This window comes from Bufo bufo, chromosome 2, assembly GCF_905171765.1.
Source record: "Bufo bufo chromosome 2, aBufBuf1.1, whole genome shotgun sequence".
In the NCBI taxonomy this organism is placed as follows: domain Eukaryota; kingdom Metazoa; phylum Chordata; class Amphibia; order Anura; family Bufonidae; genus Bufo; species Bufo bufo.
In genome coordinates, this window is record NC_053390.1 from 643,408,373 (window position 1) to 643,433,534 (window position 25,162).

The 25,162-nt window shown below is 39.3% G+C and overlaps 1 protein-coding gene across 4 annotated transcripts in view; it reads right to left on the reverse strand.

Moving 5' to 3' along the window:
• Positions 1–15,629: 15,629 nt before the first annotated feature.
• ANAPC10 (anaphase promoting complex subunit 10) overlaps positions 15,630–25,162 on the reverse strand; it is a 99,790-nt gene continuing 90,257 nt past the window's right edge. For all 4 annotated transcript variants that reach the window (XM_040418514.1, XM_040418512.1, XM_040418513.1 and 1 more), the window contains exon 6: positions 15,630–16,228. In XM_040418514.1, the coding sequence (XP_040274448.1) occupies positions 15,998–16,228 (231 nt within the window). In that variant the 3' untranslated portion in view covers positions 15,630–15,997. The remainder of the gene's footprint in view (positions 16,229–25,162) is intronic.

The following is a 25,162-nucleotide window of genomic DNA, read 5'->3' on the forward strand; positions in this document are numbered from 1 at the left end:
CCGTCTTGGGTGAAGCACATTTTGCTTACCTCATGACCTGTATTGTAGGGCCATTGTGGCTCTTTCTCTGTGCTCCATAGCCTAGCAGAATTTCTAAAGCAGCTGCCCTTTGTCCTGTGCTACAGGGAGAGTTATTTTTATCCTGCTATTTTTTCCTGAGGGGCTGTATGGTTATTTTTTGTTACTAATTAGTTGTTATTCTTCTTATAAAGAATTTCAGGGGCAAAGCTTAGTATTGGTTATTTGACCCCACTGAGACTAAATAGAATGGGCAGACTTACCCATTCTGAGTGTCATAGGTGCACGTCGGTGGATGCTGACTTTTGGCACCTTATATGGGAATGCCCTTATGTGCATACGTTTTGGGTAGGGGTAGCTAAACTACTTACTGATTTATTGGGATCAGTACTACCAATGCACCCAAAGATCTGCCTATTTCGGATAATGGATGAGAATATGTACTCACATCATACCAGGATATTCCTTAGGGAAGTATTATTCTTAGCGCGGAAGGCGATCGCCATGAGGTGGATGGGAGATAGGCCACCCACTTTAACACAATGGAAACAACTAGTCAATACCATTATACCATACGAAAATGTAGTATTTAAGAACAGAGGATGTACAACTAAATTTCCAAAGGTGTGGGGGACTTGGTGTACTTAAGAGCATAGATTATCTGAGGCCTTAAGAGCAGAACAAGGGGAATAGCAGTGATTTTGTGATGTGTAGGGGAATAGAATATAATAGAATGTTCTGGAATAAATAAGCTGGGATAGATCTATAATGTCTATGTGACTCTACTTGTTCTGAGGAAGAAGACCCTTCAGCTAGAAATAAAGAGGCAAAGTAAAGATACAGCACAGAAGTTTATTGTCAATTGTTATTTTACTATGTTGTTTATTTTATTTAGCAATATAATGCACAAGTCATATGTACATCTCTACATGATAATAATATTGTACAATTAATGCTGGATTTTGTACTGAGATTGTCATTACTATTTGCTTTGTGTTTTCAATAAAACGAATTAAAAAAAAAGCTTAGTATTAGTGCTAGTTTAGGCTATATATATATATCTTTGATGGGCTGGGCTGCAGGCTCTTTGAGTAGAGCCATCTTGGTTGTTTGGTGTCTATTGACCCTCTTATTTCCTTGAAGAGTGTCTTTTAGTTACTCGTTGTTATCTGGGTAAAAGATTTTGTACAGGACATGGAGTCTATCTCTAATTTATCTCAGAATAGAAAATATTGTCACGAGTCTCCTTGCTCTGTGATGATTTTGGACGAAGAATTTAAATTTATGGATGAGGTTAATTCTTCATCCTCTGAAGAGGAACTGAGTGCAGGGAAGGTATGCTTCCCATTAGAAATGATGCAGTAGTGATGACTGCACAATGGAAGCATCTAGAAAAGAGTTTGGTCCTATCCAGAAGATTTCAGACCATGTACCCTTGTACCAGTCCTGGTACATATAGACCAATGGGGTCCTGTATCTGCTCACTACACTAACAAGTAATAATTAAAGGGAAAGAACCACTAAAATGAAACCTTACAACTCATCCCAACGGTACATATGGCTATTTTCAAAATTGTCCTACTGTACAGTAGTCCCTTCTGATGACAGGTCAAACCTTCAGGATACAGGCGGGCTGATAGTGCCCAGAGGAACTCTTATACTACTAGCAATGCTCATTGGCAGTTGCCTCTACTGAGGTGGTAAAGTTCCTTAGAAAAACTCTTCTTCAAAATGTGTTTTACCTTTATTAATTAAAAAAACAAGTTTACCAAAAATTTGGAAAAATTCGCTATTTTCTAAATCAGAATCTCTCTGCTTTTATGACATATAGTTAAATAAAATAGTTAATTAACATTCACCATATCTACTTTATGTTGGCATCAATTTGCAAATGTCGTTTTATTTTTTTTGGATGTTAGAAGGCTTAGAATTTTAGAAGCAATTTTTTAACTTTTCTAATTTTTTTATATTTCTAAAATCAACTTTTTTTTTTAAGAACCAGTTCAGATTTGAAGTTACTTTGAAGAGCTTATATAATGGAAACCAACCGCGCTCTGGAAATGCGGATGCGGACAGCATACTGTGTGCTGTCCGCATCCATCCCTGCGCCATTCAAATTAACTCATGGCGGTCTCGAGTGTGGCTCGGGGTTACCGCTGCTTGCAGTGTAATGTGACCCCGAGCCACACTCGGGATTACTGCTATGGAGGTTAACCCTTTAGGCATTCCATAAGAATTAAAGCAAAATGAAGGCGACGTGTAAAATGTTACTTTTTTGCAGATTTTCCATTTCAATCCATTTTTTCCTGTAACACAGCAAGGGTTAACAGCAAAACAAACCTTAATATTTATTACCCTGATTCTGCATTTTACATGCCCATACACCCCATATGTGGTCGTAAATTGCTGTATGGTTGCACTGCAGAGCTCAGAATAGTATGAGCACCATATGGTTTTTGGAGGGCAGATTTTGCTGCTTAACAGTGGAAACCACCAAAAACGGACCACATTTTGGAAACTACAGTACACCACCCAAATAATTTTTAACAGGTGTAGTGAGCACTTTGACTCAACAGGTGCTTAATAGAATTTTCTCCTGAATACAGAAACACTCCATTTGTGGTCGCAAATTGCTGTTTGGGGGATATGCCAGGGCTCAGAGGGGAAGCAGCGGCATCTGGATTTTCTAACATGGAATTTGCTGAAATGGATTTTAAGGGCCATTTTTACTTTTTTGTTGACTGAGCTGTGAGAGGGCTAATTTTTTGCGGGGCAAGCTGTAGTTTTTATTGTCACATTTAGCTTTCGGATCTCTTTTTATAAATTTTTTGGCAGGTGAGGTGGGCAAAATTTGCAATTCCATCAGTATTACATTTTTTATGGGGTTCACCATATGGTATATACACTGCTCACAAAAAGTTATGGGTATTTAGGTTTTGGGTGAAATTTATGGAAAATTGTCAAAAGTTGTCACAACAGTGATATTATATCATGAAAGTAGGGCAAGTAAGTAGAAGCAAGCAATGGTGATTTCCTCATCTCAAACAATTTATTGAAACAAAAGCCAACAACAGTGGTGGGTGAACCCCCACAAAAATGTCAATGTCTCAATAACTTGTCATGTGGCCTTAAGCATCAATTACAGCTCGTCGCCACCTCATGCTGTTCACAAGTCGACTTGTCTGCTGAGGTATGGCATCCCACTCTTCTTGAAGGTCCGCCCTCAGTTTATTGAGGTTCTGGGATTTTCAATGGATGTCAGGCCTGAAGGAAGTGCAGGCCTCTCCAGCAGCCGTTCCCTAATGATGCAACCTCGATGAGCTGGCACATTGCTGTCCATGAAGATGAAATTAGGTCTGTGTTGTTCATGCAGAGGCACAATGACTGGATTAATGATGTTATTCACGTAGTATGGGCTTTTCACTGTACCAGTCACAAAGTGTAGGGCAGTTCTGTATTGCCTATACACACCTGCCCACGCTGTAACACCACCAACAAGACGATAATGCCTGTGCCTGGTGGTCAGGTACCCTTGCAGGTCGTTTAGCACACAGATCATGCTGATGTAAGCGGTTTTAAATGGTCTGAAGTGGTGACACTTGGGTGCCGCTCAACTCCCTTAAATGTGCCTGGAGTTGTGTGGCATTCATCATCCGGTTCCGAAGGGCATTGTTCACAAAGAAGCAGTCATCAATGTGGGATGCGGCCAAAGGATATCCACTCAGTAGCTGTTTTGCATTTAGAACTCGAACTGGATGCGCTGAAATTATGGAGAGGTCTGAGCCTCTTCATAACTTCGGAGGATCGACCACCAGCTATGGGCCTTTATAAAGACCAGCGTTTTAGACTTAATAAAGTCTTAATAAATGTGCCCCCATGAGATTTATCTGTTAATTCACTCCAAATCATTTCAGCTGCTATAAAGTGCACACACCATTCAGTATTGTCTATACAAGAAGAAAGTGTTTGTGTCTGATACCCGTGGAATGTTTTGTTAATAAAATAAATAAATAGCTACAACATAAACTAGTTCCCAACCGCACATCGACTATAAACGTCCTGAACTTCTTACGTTTTCCAAAAATTTCACCCGAAAGCCAAATATCTTTTTTGTTAGTGTGTGTAGATATATAAGCAAAAAACACAATACAACAGCACTCTGCAAACACAAATGAAAAAAAAAACTATACATGTAAATTAGTGCCATACTCACTATAAAGAATATATTAGTGCTAATGCTATGCTCATTATATGAATGTGAGATTCTTGGCAAATACATTTTGTAGAAAAAATTTCTGCATGTCCGCCCTGGAAAGGCAATCTCTTTAGGACAGGAAGCTTAGCTAAATGCTACCTCTTTTGGTGTCACAATGGCCTCCATTAAATTCAGGGAATATAGGGTCCACATGCATGCTGAGCCCACTGTGTATTTTACCTCTCCTGGTGCCAAATGGCCTCAAATGCATACAGGGAGACCAGGCTGCAGCTTTTACTAGCACTAATTAAAATCAGCCTGTGGGGTGGACAGGTTAGTTAGGAGTACACAGCCAATGGAGTCTGCCACATCTCCAAATATAATACTGACACAACATTTACTTTAACCCCTTCCCGACGCATGACGTACTATGACTTCATGGAAGCCACTGCGTTCCCGCAATTTGACGTAATAGTACGTCATGGTGATTGGGCGGGCACCGGAGCAGTGCGCTCGCGATCACTGCAGGGGCTCGGCAGTCCCTGGTAGCTGGGCCCCTGCTGTATCCACCGGCATCGCTTTAAAAGCCTATGCCGGTGGATTAACCCCTTTCAATGCCGCGGTCCGTGCTGACGCGACATAGAAGGGGTTTGTGTCGGGTAAGGGAGCGCATCGAGTCCCTGTGCTGATGTGTCAGAAGGCAGCCCGATGCTGTGCAGAGGCTGCCTAATGCCTTGCACGGCATCGGGACCTGCCTTCTACGGGTGCCGAGGAGATCCAGCCTCAGGCTGGGTCTCCTAGGCAGCCTGTTTGTGTACTACTCACTGTAGTACATGAACAGGCAATGCATTACAATACAGATGTTGTGTAATGCATTGCAGAGGGGATCAGACCCCCAAAAGTGAAGATCAGAAATAAAGAAAAAAAAGTGTTTTTAATAAAATAAAGTAATAAAATTAATAAAGTAAAAAAAGAAAAAAAAAAGCCCCTTTCCCATTATTTTATAATAAAAAACAGAATAAAAACCAAAAAACACACATATTAGGTATCGTAATGACCGGCTCTAAAAAATATATCACATGATCCACCCTGTCCGATAAACACCATAAAAAAAATAAAAAATAAACACCAAGCGATCAAAAAGGCGTATGTCCCACAAAATGGTATCAATAAAACAGTCACCTCATCCTGCAAAAAATATATATATACACATATTAGGTATCGCCACGTCCGTTACAACCAACTCTATACAAATATCACATGACCTAACCCCTCAGGTGAATACCGTAAAAAAAAAATATATAGAAAAACTGCAAAAAAAAAAAAGCCATTTGTGTCTCCTTACATCACAAACATTGCAACACCAAGCGATCAAAAAGGCATATATCCCCCAAAATAGTACCAATCAAACCATCACCTCATCCCGCAAAAAATGAATTCTTACCTAAGACAATTGGTCAGAAAATAAAAAAGCTATGGCTCTCAGACTATGGATACACTAAAATATCATTATTTCAGTTTCAAAAATGCTATTATTGTGTAAAACTTAAATAAATAAGAAAAAATAGACATATTAGGTATTGCCACGTCCATAACGATCTGCTCTATAAAAAAAGTCACGACCTAATGCCTCAGGTAAACGTTGCAAAAATAAATTAAAAAACATTCTTTTGGTCACTTTGCCCCATAAAGTGTAATAATGAATGATCAAAAAATCATATGTATCCAAAAATGGTACCAATAAAAACGTCAAGTCTGCCTGCAAAAATCGAGCCCCTGCACAAGACGATCGGCAGAAAAATAAAAAAATAGGGCGTTCAGAAAATGGAGATACAAAAACCTAATTTTTGTTTTAAAAAATGCTTTATTATGTAAAACTGAAACAAACTTCATAGAAAGTAGACATATTTGATATCATTGCGTCCGTAACAACCTGCTCTATAAAAATAGCGCATGATCTAACCTGTCAGATGAATGTTGTTAAAAATAAAAAATAACGGTGCCAAAACATCCATTTCTTGCCTAAGAAAAAACTTAATATAGAGCAATTAAAAATCATATGTACCCCAAAATAGTACCAATAAAACTGGCACCTTATTCCGTAGTTTCCAAAATGTGGTCACTTTTTTAAGTTTCTACTGTAAGGGTTCATCAGGGGGGCTTCAAATGGGACATGGCATCTAAAAAACAGTTCAGCTAAATCTGCCTTCCAAAAACCATATGGCATTTCTTTCCTACTGCGCCCTGGCCATACAGCAGTTTACGACCACATGTGGGGTGTTTCTGTAAACCGTAGAATCAGGGTAATAAATATTGAGTTTTGATTGGCTGTTAACCCTTGCTTTGCTACTGGAAAAAATTGATTAAAATGTAAAATCTGCCAAAAAAGTGAAATTCTGAAATTTCATCTCCATTTTCCATGAATTCTTGTGAACACCTAAAGGGTTAACAAAGTTTGTAAAATCTGTTTTGAATACCTTGAGGGGTGTAGTTTGTAAAATGGGGTCATTTTTGGGTGGTTTCTATTATGTAAGCCTCACAAAGTGACTTTAGACCTGAACTGGTCCTTAACCACCTCAGCCCCCATAGCTTAAACACCCTGAAAGACCAGGCCACATTTTACACTTCTGACCTACACCACTTTCACCGTTTATTGCTCGGTCATGCAACTTACCACCCAAATGAATTTTACCTCCTTTTCTTCTCACTAATAGAGCTTTCATTTGGTGGTATTTCATTGCTGCTGACATTTTTACTTTTTTTGTTATTAATCGAAATTTAACGATTTTTTTTGCAAAAAAATGACATTTTTCACTTTCAGTTGTAAAATTTTGCAAAAAAAACGACATCCATATATAAATTTTGCTCTAAATTTATTGTTCTACATGTCTTTGATAAAAAAAAAATGTTTGGGTAAAAAAAAATGGTTTGGGTAAAAGTTATAGCGTTTACAAACTATGGTACAAAAATGTGAATTTCCGCTTTTTGAAGCAGCTCCGACTTTCTGAGCACCTGTCATGTTTCCTGAGGTTCTACAATGCCCAGACAGTACAAACACCCCACAAATGACCCCATTTCGGAAAGTAGACACCCTAAGGTATTCGCTGATGGGCATAGTGAGTTCATAGAACTTTTTATTTTTTGTCACAAGTTAGTGGAAAATGATGATTTTTTTTTTTCTTACAAAGTCTCATATTCCACTAACTTGTGACAAAAAATAAAAACTTCTATGAACTCACTATGCCCATCAGCGAATACCTTGGGGTGTCTTCTTTCCAAAATGGGGTCCCTTGTGGGGTAGTTATACTGCCCTGGCATTCTAGGGGCCCAAATGTGTGGTAAGTAGTTTGAAATCAAAATCTGTAAAAAATGACCGGTGAAATCCGAAAGGTGCTCTTTGGAATGTGGGCCCCTTTGCCCACCTAGGCTGCAAAAAAGTGCCACACATGTGGTATCGCCGTACTCGGGAGAAGTTGGGGAATGTGTTTTGGGGTGTCATTTTACATATACCCATGCTGGGTGAGATAAATATCTTGGTCAAATGCCAACTTTGTATAAAAAAAATGGGAAAAGTTGTCTTTTGCCAAGATATTTCTCTCACCCACCATGGGTATATGTAAAATGACACCCCAAAACACATTCCCCAACTTCTCCTGAGTACGGAGATACCACATGTGTGACACTTTTTTGCAGCCTAGGTGCACAAAGGGGCCCACATTCCAAAGAGCACCTTTCGGATTTCACCGGCCATTTTTTACAGATTTTGATTTCAAACCACTTCTCACGCATTCGGCCCCTAAAATGCCAGGGCAGTATAACTACCCCACAAGTGACCCCATTTTGGAAAGAAGACACCCCAAGGTATTTCGTGATGGGCATAGTGAGTTCATGGAAGTTTTTATTTTTTTGTCACAAGTTAGTGGAATATGAGACTTTGTAAGGAAAAAAATAAATAAAAAATAAATCATCATTTTCCGCTAACTTGTGACAAAAAATATAAAATTCTAGGAACTCGCCATGCCCCTCACGGAATACCTTGGGGTGTCTTCTTTCCAAAATGGGGTCACTTGTGCGGTAGTTATACTGCCCTGGCATTTTCCAGGGGCCCTAATGTGTGGTAAGTAGGTAAATGACCTGTGAAATCCTAAAGGTGCTCTTTGGAATGTGGGCCTCTTTGCCCACCTAGGCTGCAAAAAAGTGTCACACATGTGGTATCGCCGTATTCAGGAGAAGTTGGGCAATGTGTTTTGGGGTGTCTTTTTACATATACTCATGCTGGGTGAGAGAAATATCTCGGCAAAAGACAACTTTTCCCATTTTTTTATACAAAGTTGGCATTTGACCAAGATATTTATCTCACCCAGCGAGGGTATATGTAAAATGACACCCCAAAACACATTGCCCAACTTCTCCTGAGTACGGCGATACCAGATGTGTGACACTTTTTTGCAGCCTAGATGCGCAAAGGGGCCCACATTCCTTTTATGAGGGCATTTTTAGACATTTGGGGATCCCAGACTTCTTCTCACGCTTTAGGGCCCCTAAAATGGCAGGGCAGTATAAATATCCCACATGTGACCCCATTTTGGAAAGAAGACACCCCAAGGTATTCAATGAGGGGCATGGCGAGTTCATAGAAAAAAAAAAATTTTGGCACAAGTTAGCGGAAATTGATTTTATTTATTTTTTTCTCACAAAGTCTCCCTTTCCGCTAACTTGGGACAAAAATTTCAATCTTTCATGTACTCAATATGCCCCTCACGGAATACCTAGGGGTGTCTTCTTTCCGAAATGGGGTCACATGTGGGGTATTTATACTGCCCTGGCATTCTAGGGGCCCTAAAGCGTGAGAAGAAGTCTGGAATATAAATGTCTAAAAAATTTTACGCGTTTGGATTCCGTGAGGATTATGGTGAGTTCATGTGAGATTTAATTTTTTGACACAAGTTAGTGGAATATGAGACTTTGTAAGAAAAATAAATAAATTTCCGCTAACTTGGGCCAAAAAAAATGTCTGAATGGAGCCTTACAGAGGTGTGATCAATGACAGGGGGGTGATCAGGGAGTCTATATGGGGTGATCACCCCCCTGTCATTGATCACCCCCCTATAAGGCTCCATTCAGATGTCCGTTTGTGTTTTGCGGATCCGATCCATGTATCCGTGGATCCGTAAAAATCATACGGACATCTGAATGCAGCCTGACAGGGGGGGGTGATCAATGACAGGGGGGGTGATCAATGACAGGGGGGTGATCAGGGAGTCTATATGGGGTGATCACCCCCCCTGGAAGGCTCCAGGGAGACGCCTGTATGTGTTTTGCGGATCCGATCCATCTATCAGTGGATCCGTAAAAATCATGCGGACATCTGAATGGAGCTTTACAGGGGGGTGATCAATGACAGGGGGGTAATCAATGACAGGGGGGTGATCAGGGAGTCTATATGGGGTGATAAGGGGTGATCAAGGGTGAATAAGGGGTTAATAAGTGACAGGGGGGGGTGTAGTGTAGTGGTGCTTGGTGCAACATATTACTGAGCTGCCTGTGTCCTCTGCTGGTCGATCCAAACAAAGGGGACCACCAGAGGACCAGGTAGCAGGTATATTAGACGCTGTTATCAAAACAGCGTCTAATATACCTGTTAGGGGTTAAAAAAAATCACATCTCCAGCCTGCCAGCGAACGATCGCCGCTGGCAGGCTGGAGATCCACTCTCTTACCTTCCGTTCCTGTGAGCGCGTGCGCCTGTGTGCGCGCGTTCACAGGAAATCTCGGCTCACGCGAGATGACGCGTATATGCGTCGCTGAGCGCAGGGCTGCCACCTCCGGAACGCGAATCTGCGTTAGGCGGTCCGGAGGTGGTTAAAAAGTGGGTTTTGGAAATTTTCTGAAAAATTTCAAGATTTGCTTCCAAACTTCTAAGCCTTCTAACGTCCCCAAAAAATTTAATGTCATTTTCAAAATGATCCAAACATGAAGTAGACATATGGGAAATGTAAAGTAATAACTATTATATGAAATATCACTATCTATTCTAAAAGTAGAGAAATTGAGATGTGAAAATTTGGGAATTTTTCTAAATTTTGGAAAATTTGGGATTTTTTTCACAAATAAAGGTAAAATATATTGACTCAAATTTATGACTATCATGAAGTACAATGTGTCACGAGAAAAACTCAGGATGGCTTGGATAAGTAAAAGTGTTCCAAAGCTTTTACCACATAAAGTGACATGTTAGATTTGCAAAAAATGGCCTGGGCAGAAGAGCGAAAACTGCCTCGGGGTAGAAGGGGTTAAAAAGCTTTACCAGGACTACAAATTGATTGTTTATATCAGATTGGTAGTAGTTCAACAACTTGGTTAGCTGACTGAAGATGCTGCAGTCTTCCACCGATGGCTGCATCTGCTTTGTGGTTTACCAAACACAGCTCCCTAATTTATGCAGTGGCTGTGACTGGTATAGAAGATAACTAGAGTTCAGTCCTATTTGTGTGAATGAGACTGAACTGCAATGCCAGATGCAGGTACTACCAAACGTATGGCATCACCGGGTAACACTACAGGAGAACTGAGCACTGTGGACCCTTCAGTCAGCTGATCAGTGAGGTTGCCAGGAGTCAGACCTCCGAGGAAAGGTCATTGATAACATGATCTTTGCATAAGTTATCAATTTAGTAGTCATGGAAAACTCCCTTAAGTTGGCCATACATATGAAATTAAATAAATGTATGAACTAGCGGCTCACCCTCCGATTCTGGCGGAACAGGTGCTCTGTCTATAGGACTTTACCCAGTCACAAATGATGTAGTAAAATAGAAGGCACACTTCATCTGAAATGACCCAGAGACTAGTTACGTATCCAAGCTATTTATTAATACATATCATTATAACATATAGGTATAAAATAAAAACAAAACCCCCTAAAGAGCTAGAATAATAAGAATATATAGAAAATGTATATCTCTCATTCACTGGTACAGTATTACTTGATAACACCTTGTTATCTAAAGAATTAAAACATTTTCTCATTGACTATCTATATCCAATCTAATTACAACATGATGGTTATAATAGTCTATCGTTCTAATATAGATAATAGGTAATGACTATGTATTAAGTTGACTGGATGTAGGCGGTTGTGAGATACTTTCCGTTATCTAAACATATAAATTGCTATTTTTTTTCATGCACAAGTGATTATTTTTTAAATGCACTTCTGAGTTGTTAAAGTTTGTTTTATATAGGTATTTGTATGTTCAGATAAATCATTAGTATTACATCCGTCTTAAATGGATATCTATGTCTTCAAATAGTTGCAGTCTGATAGCGCTTTAAACCATGGATAACCCATGTCCATAACCCATCCTATGAATTTGCAGGTCCTGTAAATCTTTGTGGCTTTGTGCAAATTAACAATTGGTGGGTAGTGGCAATATGCCAAAGCGTGGTGTCCCACGTGGCAATTGTTTCCCTTTACCACTTACCTCCACCTTCTTCAATTGCGGATGTGTGGTCCCGATGTCCGTATCGAGATGATTCGCTCAATAGCACAGCTCTGTGTTGGCGTCCCACGTGGTGTCTGGGATCATGCTCAGGCTGTATGTTGGTTGTTCGGGTTTTTGCGCTTGTATAGAAGACTATCTGTGGAGTGCTCCACTGTAGCTTTGCTGAACTTGAATCTCTACCGAAGTTGCGTGCTTATTGTGGGGTCTCCTGGAGATACCATCCAACCAGACGCGTTTCGGAGTATCTCAATCCTTCCTCAGTGACCATGTTATCCCAGAAGATCCTGCGCTTTTTATACTTCCATGATTGTAGTCCCATACAAATCCTGTACTGGAATCTTTTTGCATATGTGTGTTCAATACTAATTTACCAGTTATATATTGCTTCGTTGTGTCAAATGACTGTCTATTCTCCACTTATTATCATCTTTTTTGTTGCAATGATAAAAAGTAGACGGAAAAAAGCAGAAAAGACAGAGAAAAATACATAGCGATTTTGAAGCGTTTCCTATGCGATTTTTAGTCTGTTGCGTTTTTTTTAAGTGTAGTTGTCTCACATTGCACTCTAGTGTAATAGTGGATATTATGTATTGATGAGGTGTAGTAGAATTAAATAAAGTAAAACCTAAATAAAAATTAGATAAAATAGATTAAAATTTAGATAAAAATTGATTTCTGTATTCCAAGGTGGGAGATATCAATGTATAGATCTTCAACCAATAAATCCCCTTTGCTATTTCTTTTTTTTTCTCTTTCACCATTTTTTTTATTTTTATATTTTATTCTTATGAGATTATTCTTCATCAGAGATTGGAAAACTTCAAGTAGCAATGTGGAATGGGGGCCTTCCGCCAAAGGGCGATCGGAGTGCTGGTAAACGTCGACGGAGCACGCCCACCCCCAATCTATAAAAAGCCGAAGAGTTCCAATTCTGCGTTCAACCCAACAGGTAAAAGCGTACCAAAATCATATATTCTTCTCGATTCTTGTCGAGACATCTTAATATGATTTCCCCCTCTCTAATGTTTTGTAACTCTCTCAAGAGCAGTGAATATTAAGCCTTTTGTATCCCGATTGTGAAATTGTTTGAAGTGTTTCGATAGGGAGTGTTTTTCGTATCCGTTCTTTATATTTGCTATATGTTCGGATATTCTTTTTTTCAACATCCTTTTTGTCCTTCCTATATTATTGTTTTACAGGGGCACTCAATTATATAAATCACATCTGTTGTACTACATGTCAAGAATTCCTTTATATCAAAGACAAAGGAATTCTGCGTTGAATTAACTTTCAGTGTCTTTTTTGGGAAAGAGGAGTTTTTGCAATTATTGCATTTACCATATCTATAGAACCCCTTCAAACCGGACAGATTTTGCATAGACTGTTCTTTTTATTTTCTTTGATTTTCTAGGCTATTTTTATGCCTAGATTTGGGGCCTTCGTGTATGTTGGGTATACTATTTATCAATGGACCAATAAGGCTACTTTCACACTGGCATTTGGTGCGGATCCGTCATGGATCTGCACAGACAGATCCGCACCGATAATACAACAGCATGTATCCGTTCAGAACGGATCCGTTTGTATTATCTTTAACATTGCCAAAACGGACGGATCCGTTTTCTATTGTGCCATATTGTGTCAGTGAAAACGGATCCGTTTGCCTCCGTATCGTCAGACGGACAACAAAGCTACAGTGGAGGCCTTGCCCCTTGGGTAGGAAATAAGTAAAATACAAATTAGATAATTATCATTGAAACCCACTAACAATCAAATTTGTATTGGGGTAGCTGACTGACAGCAAATGTTGGTGGAGGTGTCTGACCATACTTCCTATGGCTTTATCCAGGGATGTACCATTTCTTCTTTTGAAGAAAGCATAGTGGTGTAAGGAGTCTTATAAGTCAGGCAATGCTCCTCTGGGAAAAAGGGATGCAAATTTTCTCTCTTTCCAAAAAAAGAGAGAGAAAGATGATGCTCTAATGCCACCAGATGTAAGATAGCTATCCTATAAATCAATGCTCGACCTTTTAATCAGGAGTTGAAAAATAACTTTGATTACAGCTAAGCCAGTACCTCATCTACTTATAGGATAACTATCTTACATCTGGTGGCATTAGAGGCTCAGCTTTATTTTCTTTTTGGAAAGAAAGCTACTTTATGTACCTTCTTTCAAGAGGAGCATTGCCTGGGCTATAATAACTCCTTAAACCTACTGGGTGCTCTCAATAAGAAGAAATTGCACCCCCTGTCTCCTGAAAAAGGCCTCTCAACCAATTAATACAGCTCTCTCTGCTCTGCACTGATGAGGGGCTATATCTCTGAAAGAGCTGTCTGCAGATGAGGTACTGGCTTAGCTACAATCCAATGGACTTACAGGATAGCTATCTTACATCTGGTTGCATTAGAGGCTCAGCTTTCTTTTTGGAAAAAGAGCAAATTTCCTAAGGCTGTAAACACACTAGCTTGGGAAATCCAAGTCTGCATAGAAGAATGGCTTTCTAAGAACTATGTCTAACTTAATACAGTGGCTTACACAAGTGCCGCTGAACTAGTAACTCTTGTGAAACATCTGAGAAAGGACACTGCCATAATAAGGTTGTATAATAAATAAAATATATTCACAAAGTGAGCAAATGCGATTTTTCCTCTACTCAAAAAATGTGTTTTAGATTTAATATAAACTAACATTTTGAGCTCTTAGATTAGAAAATAAAACAGGTCTTTAGAGGCTACTGTGAATAATAGTTTATTAGTAAAATTAAAAGAAAAAAAAAAACATGGTTTAGAAACCAATCATGTTCAATAATAGCTTTGCTTTTGAAACATTTAAATATCAAACAAGAAACATAGATAAAAGTAGTCATAGTTACAAATGAGAGAGCAAATATGGCACAATACAATGAAGAGTTTTAAAAAATAAACTTCTGCATTGCAAATAAAAAAAGCAGGACAAAAAGGTGGCAAATGTGTCATCAAGAAAGAGAATATATAGAACAATGAAATGACGGTGGTCTCATTATGTAGCACCAACACATTTTGGAACAAATGGTGCGTATATTATATATATTCTATATTAATGAAGCTGTAACTGGAAACATTCATGTTACGCTCTGTTCACACTTAGGCTACTTTCACACTTGCTTTTGGTGCGGATCCGTCATGGATCTGCACAGACGGATGAGTTCAGATAATACAACCGTCTGCATCCGTTCAGAACGTATCCGTTTGTATTATCTTTAATATAGCCACTAGTCTTAAACACCACTGAAAGTCAATGGAGGACGGATCCAATTTCTATTGTGCCAGATTGTGTCATAGAAAACGGATCCGTCCCCATTGACTTACATTGTGTGTCAGGACCGATCCGTTTGGCTTAGTTTCATCAGACGGACACCAAAATGCTGCAAGCGGCGTTTTGGTGTCCGCCTCCAAAGCGGAATGGAGACAGAACAGAGGCAAACTGATGCATTCTGAGCGGATCCTTTTCCATTCAGAATGCATTAGGGCCAAATAGATCCATTTTGGACCGCTGGTGAGAGCCCTGAACGGAAAGCCAAAACACCAGTGTGAAAATAGCTTTCGTTATACGGTTTCCATCAGGGGTTCTGATATTTTTGAGGGTAAGAACAGCATGACCGGTAGTCAAAAACACCAGAACCAAGTCAATGTTCTTCATGATTTGCTTGGCAATGGATCAATTTTAGCTGTCATGCAATGAAATCCATAACACTAGTCTGAACAAGGCCAAACCCTTACTATAGCTAGATGTCAGCAAAAATATACAAAAAATATTTTCGAACATTACAGGTGTATAATTTCTCAATTATGAAAATACAGACCAGCATCAGTTATGTAGATGTTAAATTATTAAAGTGAATCAGGCAGGCATTTTTTTTTTTACATGTCTGAATTGTCCAAATATACCTTCTTTAAACTGAGTTAGGAAATAACATAAGATGAAAATGAAAGTCGACCTGTAGCGGCATGGAGACAGTTCCAAAGTTATTCAAGCAAATAATATCGGTTTTAGCTAAATTACTCCCTCGTAAAATTGTAAACATTAAAAAGAAAAAATATATATGAACATCACAATACATAAACTGGTGATTATAGAGAAAATGATATTGGATACTTTTTCCTTTTAGAATAAAACAGCTTGAAACTTAATAAAAACCTGGTGCCATGGAATAAAATTATACTTTACTACATCAATAAAAAAATAAAAGTGTCCATATAGGAACAAGTCAATGCCAACCATTTATTGGATCTTGGTTAGATCACCTAATGAAACGATGCATCATAAAATCAATAGTTGTGCATCTGGGGAATTTGCCTATGGAGCTTTCTTCCACCGGTGTGAACACTTTAATCTGTCGCATATGAGTATCTCTTCCATTCTGATGATTTGCTAAAACCGCTATCTGGATCATGAACGTTCGGATTGGTCTTTTATGTGCATCTGTTAAGGGCACATGTATCCAGCCGCTGGGCTCCACCAATTCTAGTTGCTACAAGCAATACAGAAAAATACATATGTTAGAAATATCAATTATAACACACTCCATACGCAAAGAGACATTCATGAACAGGAAATCTAGATCCATTACAGTTATGAAAACTGACAAAGTAAGATTAAGGTCTGTGCAAATGCTAAAATATAAGCTCCAGTCCTCTTCCTTCCTGACTTTACCACTCATTTTATACACCAATAAAACAAACCAGCACAGTGAGTCACACAACGCCTGCGCAGGCGGGCTCACTGCGCAGGTGCAGACAATGAACAAAGCGGCACAGGCGCAGGATCTAAGGTGCATCGCTATTTAAGATAATAAGCACTGGAAGGACAGCGGTGTGGCTATCTTGACTTGGAGCGTCGAGACTGCTCCCCTATTGACTTCAAGCAGCTCATTTGCATACACCTTGTGGGAATAATAAAAGTTATTTTTTGGCAAACTTCCATTGGATGATAGAGGTAAAGACACCATTGGAGACATGATGGCCACAGCTGTGAGTTACTGCGGGAGGTTTAGGGCATTATGGCGGTGACAGGTTCTCTTTGATGCAGAAACTTCTTAAAGGGAACCTGTCACCAAGATTTTGTGTATAGAGCTGAGGACATGGGTTGCTAGATGGCCGCTAGCACATCCGCAATACCCAGTCCCATAGCTCTGTGTGCTTTTATTGTGTATAAAAACCGATTTGATACATATGCAAATTAACCTGAGATGAGTCTATGCTTGAAAATATGACTTCTCTGGTCACACAAGTAAGATAGGACTCTTTTATGTTAATTTGCATATGTATCAAATCGGGTTTTTTACACAATAAAAGCACACAGAGCTATGGGGACTGGATATTGTGGATGTGCTAGCGGCCATCTAGCAACCCATGTCCTCAGCTCTATACCCAAAATCCTGGTGACAGGTTCCCTTTAAGAGCGAGTGCAGAGTTTCAGAAGGCTGGACACCAAACCTTCCACAAAGTCACAACTGTATATCCAGGTAGAAGAAGAACTCCAAGAAATCCAATGTACAAGCAAGGTTTCAGTCCCTCAATTGATGAACCGCTTAAAAATGGTTCCACTGAGGGACTGAAACATTGATGATGGCAGAACTGCTCATCTTAGAGTGTCCAAATGCAGAATTAAAGAGAAGCTGCCACTACTCCTGACAAGTGCTGGTATTCCATTTGTACTGTCTCTTATAACTGAATGTTGTGCAGGTCCTCAACTATTGCTACTAGAAGTTTATGAATAAATTGACAACTGGATGTCACCAGTTGGGGTGAGTCCGTGCCCATTCTGACACTGTCCAATCAGGAGTGGCAGTGGAAGGCTGTGCATGGACACACCACTTTGCTAACTAGGTGTTGCATTTGCCCTTATCAATGTACTTATAAATAAAAAAATCGAAATATAAAGAGGAATGGCACAACATAGAGTTATAAGAAAAGATGCTCCAGTATCTTTATCACAAGGAGAATGCAAGCAAATTTGTAAAACAGAAAAGTCAGGAGTGGTGAAAGGTCCTTTTCAAACACCCCCTCACTTAGAAGACGTTGGGCTGTCACTATTCAACTTAGGCCTCTTGCACATGACCGTGTAGCTTTTTCAGTATTTTGCGGTCCATTTTTAACAGATCCGTTTTTCTTTTTTTGTTTTAGTAGTGTTTCCGCTTCCGTTTTGCAGTTGCGTTTTTCCATTTGGTTTCCGTTTGTGATCCGTTTTTTGTGGATCGCAAACGGAAACGGTAGCATACAATAATGTTTAAACAGTAAGTACATTAAATAATTGGGCTGGACATAACATTTTCAATAGATGGTTCCGCAAAAACGGAACGGATCTCCAGAGGTACAGTTGGCTGGTTGGACAACCCCTTTAAGTAGGTAAGTGATCTCACTGACTTCAGTGGAATGCACTGACAAAGTTACGTAAATAGAGGCAGCCGTGATGCCATAACACATAATTTCTGGCATACTCCATTGCAGCTACTATTCACTTGAATGGGAGCTGAACTGCAGTACCTCGGTACGGCCAATACCCGGAACTATGCTTCATACACAGTATAGTTTCCAGTGGGGTGGCCCAAAACCACTTATTGGTGGGGGTGCTGGGTGTTGGACCTCCACCAATCTGATATTCAATTAAACATCAATATCTGTTATAGAAGAGTCAAGCAGGACATAAATATGGTCTTGGACATCTGTCTGCCCAGTCGGAAGGCCATGGTATGCAACAAAGGTGTAAGAAACAAACGGAGTGCTATCTTTCACACTAACAAAAGTAAACTAAAAAAAGGAAAACCATTGTGCAAACCCAAAACATACCACAAAGATTCCCTGTTTGTGTCAATAAAGTGTAATACAACGCAAAGGTTAAAGGGAACCTGTCACCATGAAAGTGCACTGTAATCTGCCAGCCGCATGTCATCGAGCAGAGTAACAGAACGTTTTATGGGAAAACATTCAGCAAAACTTGTATTTCATTAATTTAATTCTTGTTCATTCCAGTCTTTGAAGTCAAAGAGGCGGACCAATCAGTGATTGACAGTCTTCCCTCTATGACTGTGTATAGAGATAGCTGTCAATCACTGATCGGATCGTCGCCTTCACTTTAAAGCCCAGAATTAGAAGAAATTTAAATAGATTAGGCCACTTTCACACTCGCGCCTGGTGCAGTTCCGTCATGCATCTGCACAAACGCATCCGTTCAGATAATACAACTGCATGCATCCGTTCAGAACGGATCTGTTTGTATTATCTTTAACATAGCCAAAACTTTCAATGGTGTTCAAGACGGATCCGTTTTCTATTGTGCCATATTGTGTCAGTGAAAACGAATCTGTCCCCATTGACTTACATTGTGTGTCAGGACGGATCCGTTTGGCTCAGTTTCGTCAGATGAAAACCAAAACGCTGCAGGCAGCGTTTTGGTGTCCGCCTCCAAAGCGGAATAGAGGAACGGAGCCAAACTAAGTCAAACTGATGCATTCTGAGAGGATCCTTATCCATTCAGAATGCGTTAAGGGCAAAACTGATCCGTTTTGGACCGCTGGTGAGAGCCCTGAACGGATCTCACAAATGGAAACCAAAACGCCAGTGTGAAAGTAGCCTTACACGTTTTACTGAATCTTTTGCCATAAAACTATACATCAATCTGCTCCGCTCCTCCTGCTGTTCAGTGTGACAGGTTCCCTTTAAAACCAATTAAAAACATCTACCAGAAAATAGCAAAAAATGATGCAATTCTTTTGCAGCAAAATAAGGCAAAGAAAGTTTGAACAAAAAGGCAAAAGAAAAATCCAAGTTTGAACAAAAACTGATTTGGGTGTATACAACTCTTTGTACTATATATCACACTAGCAGCATTACACGTATGGCAGAGCTACATACAGTCAGGTCCATAAATATTGGGACATCGACACAATTCTAACATTTTTGGCTCTATACACCACTGCAATGGATTTGAAATGAAACAAACAAGATGTGCTTTAACTGCAGACTGTCAGCTGTAATTTGAGGATATTTCCATCCAAATCAGGTGAACGGTGTAGGAATTACAACAGTTTGCATATGTGCCTCCCACTTGTTAAGGGACCAAAAGTAATGGGACGGAATAATAACCATACATCAAACTTTCACTTTTTAATACTTGGTTGCAAATCCTTTGCAGTCAACTACAGCCTGAAGTCTGGAATGCATAGACATCACCAGACGCTGGGTTTCATCCCTGGTGATGCTCTGCCAGGCCTCTACTGCAACTGTCTTCAGTTCCTGCTTCTTCTTGGGGCATTTTCCCTTCAGTTTTGTCTTCAGCAAGTGAAATGCATGCTCAATCAGATTCAGGTCAGGTGATTGACTTGGCCATTGCATAACATTCCACTTCTTTCCCTTAAAAAACTCTTTGGTTGCTTTTGCAGTATGCTTTGGGTTATTGTCCATCTGCACTGTGAAGCGCCGTCCAATGAGTTCTGAAGCATTCGGCTGAATATGAGCAGATAATATTGCCAAAAACACTTCAGAATTCATCCTGCTGCTTTTGTCAGCAGTCACCTCATCAATAGGCTTTGAACTGTGAAGGCTTTTTTAGATGTCGTTTGGCAAACTCTAATCTGGCCTTCCTGTTTTTGAGGCTCACCATAGAAACATAGAATGTGTCGGCAGATAAGAACCATTTGGCCCATCTAGTCTGCCCAATGGTTTACATCTTGTGGTGAACCCTCTGTATTAACTCTGGTGAAGTCTTCTCTTCATTGTTGACTTTGACACACATACACCTACCTCCTGGAGAGTGTTCTTGATCTGGCCAACTGTTATGAAGGGTGTTTTCTTTACCAGGGAAAGAATTCTTCGGTCATCCACCACAGTTGTTTTCCGCGGTCTTCCTGGTCTTTTAGTGTTGCTGAGCTCACCCGTGCGTTCCTTCTTTTTAAGAATGTTCCAAACAGTTGTTTTGGCCACGCCTAATGTTTTTGCTATCTCTCTGATGGGTTTGTTGTGTTTTTTCAGCCTAATGATGGCTTGCTTCACTGATAGTGACAGCTCTTTGGATCTCATCTTGAGAGTTGACAGCAACAGATTCCAAATGCAAATAGCACACTTGAAATGAACTCTGGACCTTTTATCTGCTCATTGTAATTGGGATAATGAGGGAATAACACACACCTGGCCATGGAACAGCTGAGAAGCCAATTGTCCCATTACTTTCGGTCCCTTAACAAGTGGGAGGCACATATGCAAACTGTTGAAATTCCTACACCGTTCACCTGATTTGGATGTACCATCAAATTAAAGCTGACAGTCTGCAGTTAAAGCACATCTTGTTTGTTTCATTTCAAATCCATTGTGGTGGTTTATAGAGCCAAAAATGTTAGAATTGTGTTGATGTCCCAATATTTATGGACCTGACTGTGTATATTTGTACTCAATAATTTCAAAGAATTTTTGCCATGCTACAGCTGAGCCCAGAACATGCCATCACTTACGGTAGTTGGATATTAGGCTACTTTCACACTCGTGTTTTGTGCGGATCCGTCTTGTATCTGCACAGACGGATCCGCACAAATAATGCAATCGCTTGTATCCATTAATAATGGATGCGTTTGCATTATTCATTAAAAAAAAAGTCTAAGTCAAAACGAATCCGTCTTGACTTACATTGAAAGTCAATGGGGGAAGGATACGTTTTCAATTGCACCCTATTTTGTTAGTGAAAAAAAAAAATGGATCCGTCCCCATTGACTTACATTGGAAGTCAGGACGGATCAGTTAGGCTCCGCATAGTCAGACGGTCACAAAAACGCTGCAAGCTGGGTTTTAGTGACCGTCTAAAAAGCGCAACGGAGGCCAAACGCAGCCAAATCGATACATTCTGAACGGATCCTTATCCATTCAGAATGCATTGGGGCTTAACTGATCCATTTTGGGCCTCTTGTGAGAGCCCTGAAACGGATCTCACAAGCGGACCCAGAAACGCCAGTGTGAAAGTAGCCTAAGGGAGTTTAATACAATTTGGGCATGTTTTCAGGTTGATACTTTTCGTTCCAAACCCAAAAACAAAATTGAAATTTAAGGCAAAGGTGTAAAAATCCATGAATGACTTCACTGAAATAAAGAGAAAAAAAAAAAAGAAAGAAAAGTACCCATGTGGAAAATCATAGAGAGAGAGCTAAGGAAAACTGATCCACTTTGCCAGAAGATCTGCATGTATGTTTTCCCGTCTGGAAGGTCCTCAATAACAAATGTCAGACAGAGAGAAAGCTTGCTCTCAAATCTATAGTCACTTGTCCTTTAACAGATATCACGGCTTTGCCATAGCACTGCGCCTGTCAACACTTTAAGTGTTACAATCTGGCTCGAAGCCACCCTCCTTTTTATGTAAGAAGAAGACGATCTTGCAGAAATGAGGCAGTAGTTCCAAAAAGGGAGAAGCTGCTAGATCCAAAAGAAACTTCCACAGTTCCAAGCAAGTTAAAAGGAGAGACCCTACAAGAGACGCTTTAAGGAAAAACCCAAACAAAAACAAGCAGAATGGATTCTGGTGAAAGAAGCAATTGTAGGAAGAAAGCTCTTTTATAGCAGCAAACAGTTATGAGACATTAAGACCACCATGTAAGGAGATGACTTCGGCATCTTTGGCAGTCACTTCTGCAAGATCAAAAGCTCTGATTTTCACTTGAAATAGCTAGAACGGCACAGAGAAGAAAGAGGCGCTGCACTCCCTGGACAAGCATGGTGGCAGGAGCGAAGAGGTGCAACAGAAAAGCATGAAATGATAAAATATACAATAAGGAAAAGAACTCAATACTAGGATACCACCAAAACACAAACCCGAAAATTGTACCGCCATAGTCACTAAATGATTTTTAATTTCTTTATTGTGGAGCCATTAAAAAAGTCTGATAGGGGTTAGTGACTTTGGACAATCGTTTATTGATAGAAGGGTCCACTGACTGATTATAGGGCCCCCTGCTGGGCATATGGTAGAGTTTAATACCCACGCATCCCCATCACAGCGGAAATGATCACACATTAGAATGGGCTGTGCTTATAACACACAAACACTGTTTCCACTGTGAAAGGATTTTAGAAATAGGGGTTCTGAGTGAGGCTTTTCTAAACTAGATCTGGTTTTTATAGGGTATTTATTTATTGTTGATTATTGCAAAGGTTATATATTAAAAATGTATTATTAAATAATTGTTAAAAGGTTATTACGATGGTTGTTTTCTTATTTATTTAAAAAAGGTGAATTAGGGCGATGTACAGTAGTGTGGTTGGTGACGGTAGGTATTTGAACTATAGTTTGTTAAAAGTATTATTTCATAGGAGAAAGGGCATGGTGGTTGTGTGTGGTGCTGGAAAAAAAGTTAGGATGGTGGTGGAGGGGATAGTGGTGGTAGTATTAGGTAAAATACATAAAGGTAAAATACATAAGGATAGGTATAGGTATATTCGATGAAAAATATATATAATCGATAAAAAAATATATATATATATATATATATATATATATATATATAAATAATCATCGATGAAAAAATATAATCGATGAAAAAAATAATCAATGAAAAAAATAATCAATGAAAAAAATAATCAATGAAAAAAATAATCAATGAAAAAAATAATCAATGAAAAAAATAATCAATGAAAAAAGTATAATCGATGGAAATAATAAATGAAAGAAGGTAGATGTAACACTCTGAAAATGTCCGAGAAATACAATGGTATTTGTCCAAAAATATAAAAGATATAAAATATAGAATAAAATATAAAACAAATAGAGAATAGTAGTCTAGAAAGGTAGTGACTTGGTCCAATGTCGCTTGGTAGTATTACTTGGTGATATTAGGTACTGTGGCGCTCATTAATACAGCTGATGTTGTATGTCGTCAGAGGGGTTATGGTACAGTGTCCAAATTTTAGTGTTTACCTATTGCCGGTGGCGTCCCAATTGTTTTGTACTCACCCCACGGTCCAAGCTTACTTAATGTATGGGTGAAGCAGCAGCCGGTGTAATGCTCCGGAGGCTTGCTTTCTCGCGCTGTATGTTGCGCGCTCTTTGTGGCTGGATCGGCGTCTCACGTGATCTAGCACGTGGTAGCTTTGTTGCCGATCAGCTGGTACCTTTTATTTGTATGATGTATTGGTCGCATAAGAATTCTTCTGTTGTTGCGGTAATATTCCAAGGTTCTTTTAGCGAAGGCGTGGGTATTGGTGGGTAGTCTCAAGGATGATGCCAGGTAGCCAGACGCGTTTCGAGGTGTTCCTACCTCTTACTCAGTGGCCGATCCAACCACAAAGAGCGCGCAACATACAGCGCGAGAAAGCAAGCCTCCGGAGGATTACACCGGCTGCTGCTTCACCCATACACTAAGTAAGCTTGGACCGCGGGGTGAGTACAAAACAATTGCCGTGTGGGACGCCACCGGCAATAGGTAAACACTAAAATTTGGACACTGTACCATAACCCCTCTGACAGCATACAATATCAGCTGTATTAATGAGCGCCACAGTACCTAATATCACCAAGTAATACTACCAAGCGACATTGGACCAATTCACTACCTTTCTGGACTACTATTCTCTATTTGTTTTATATTTTATTCCATATTTTATATCTTTTATATTTATGGACAAATTCCATTGTATTTCTCGGACATTTTCGGAGTGTTACATCTACCTTCTTTCATTTATTATTTCCATCGATTATATTTTTTCATTAATTTTATATATATATATATATATATATATATATATATATTTTTTTTATCGATTATATATATTTTTCATCGAATATACCTATACCTATCCTTATGTATTTTACCTTTATGTATTTTACCTAATACTACCACCACTATCCCCTCCACCACCATCCTAACTTTTTTTCCAGCACCACACACAACCACCACAACCTTTCTCCTATGAACTAATACTTTTAACAAACTATAGTTCAGACACCTACCGTCACCAACCACACTACATCGCCCTAATTCACTTTTTTTAAATAAATAAGAAAACAACCATCGTAATAACCTTTTAACAATTATTTAATAATACATTTTTAATATATAACCTTTGTAATAATCAACAATAAATAAATAAATACCCTATAAAAACCAGATATAGTGTGCCTGCCTATTTTTTACTTTTACTATTCCTATACCTACTAGTGGTTGGGTGAACCACTTTAGACAGAGCACCACCCCAGGGTGAGATCTGGAAGAGCCACTATTACTCCCCTATAACTTTTCTAAACTAGACCCCATTAATATTAATTATAAGGGCTATTATCTGTGCAACACACCCATAATATACATAATTATTAATATATGCAAGATATTTCATTCTAAAGCATGTGCTAAGAAAAGGCAACATTGCTGGCCTGGGATGTCTCACTTCAGCAAATGGCATTTGTCATGTAGATAAGGCTACTTTCACACTAC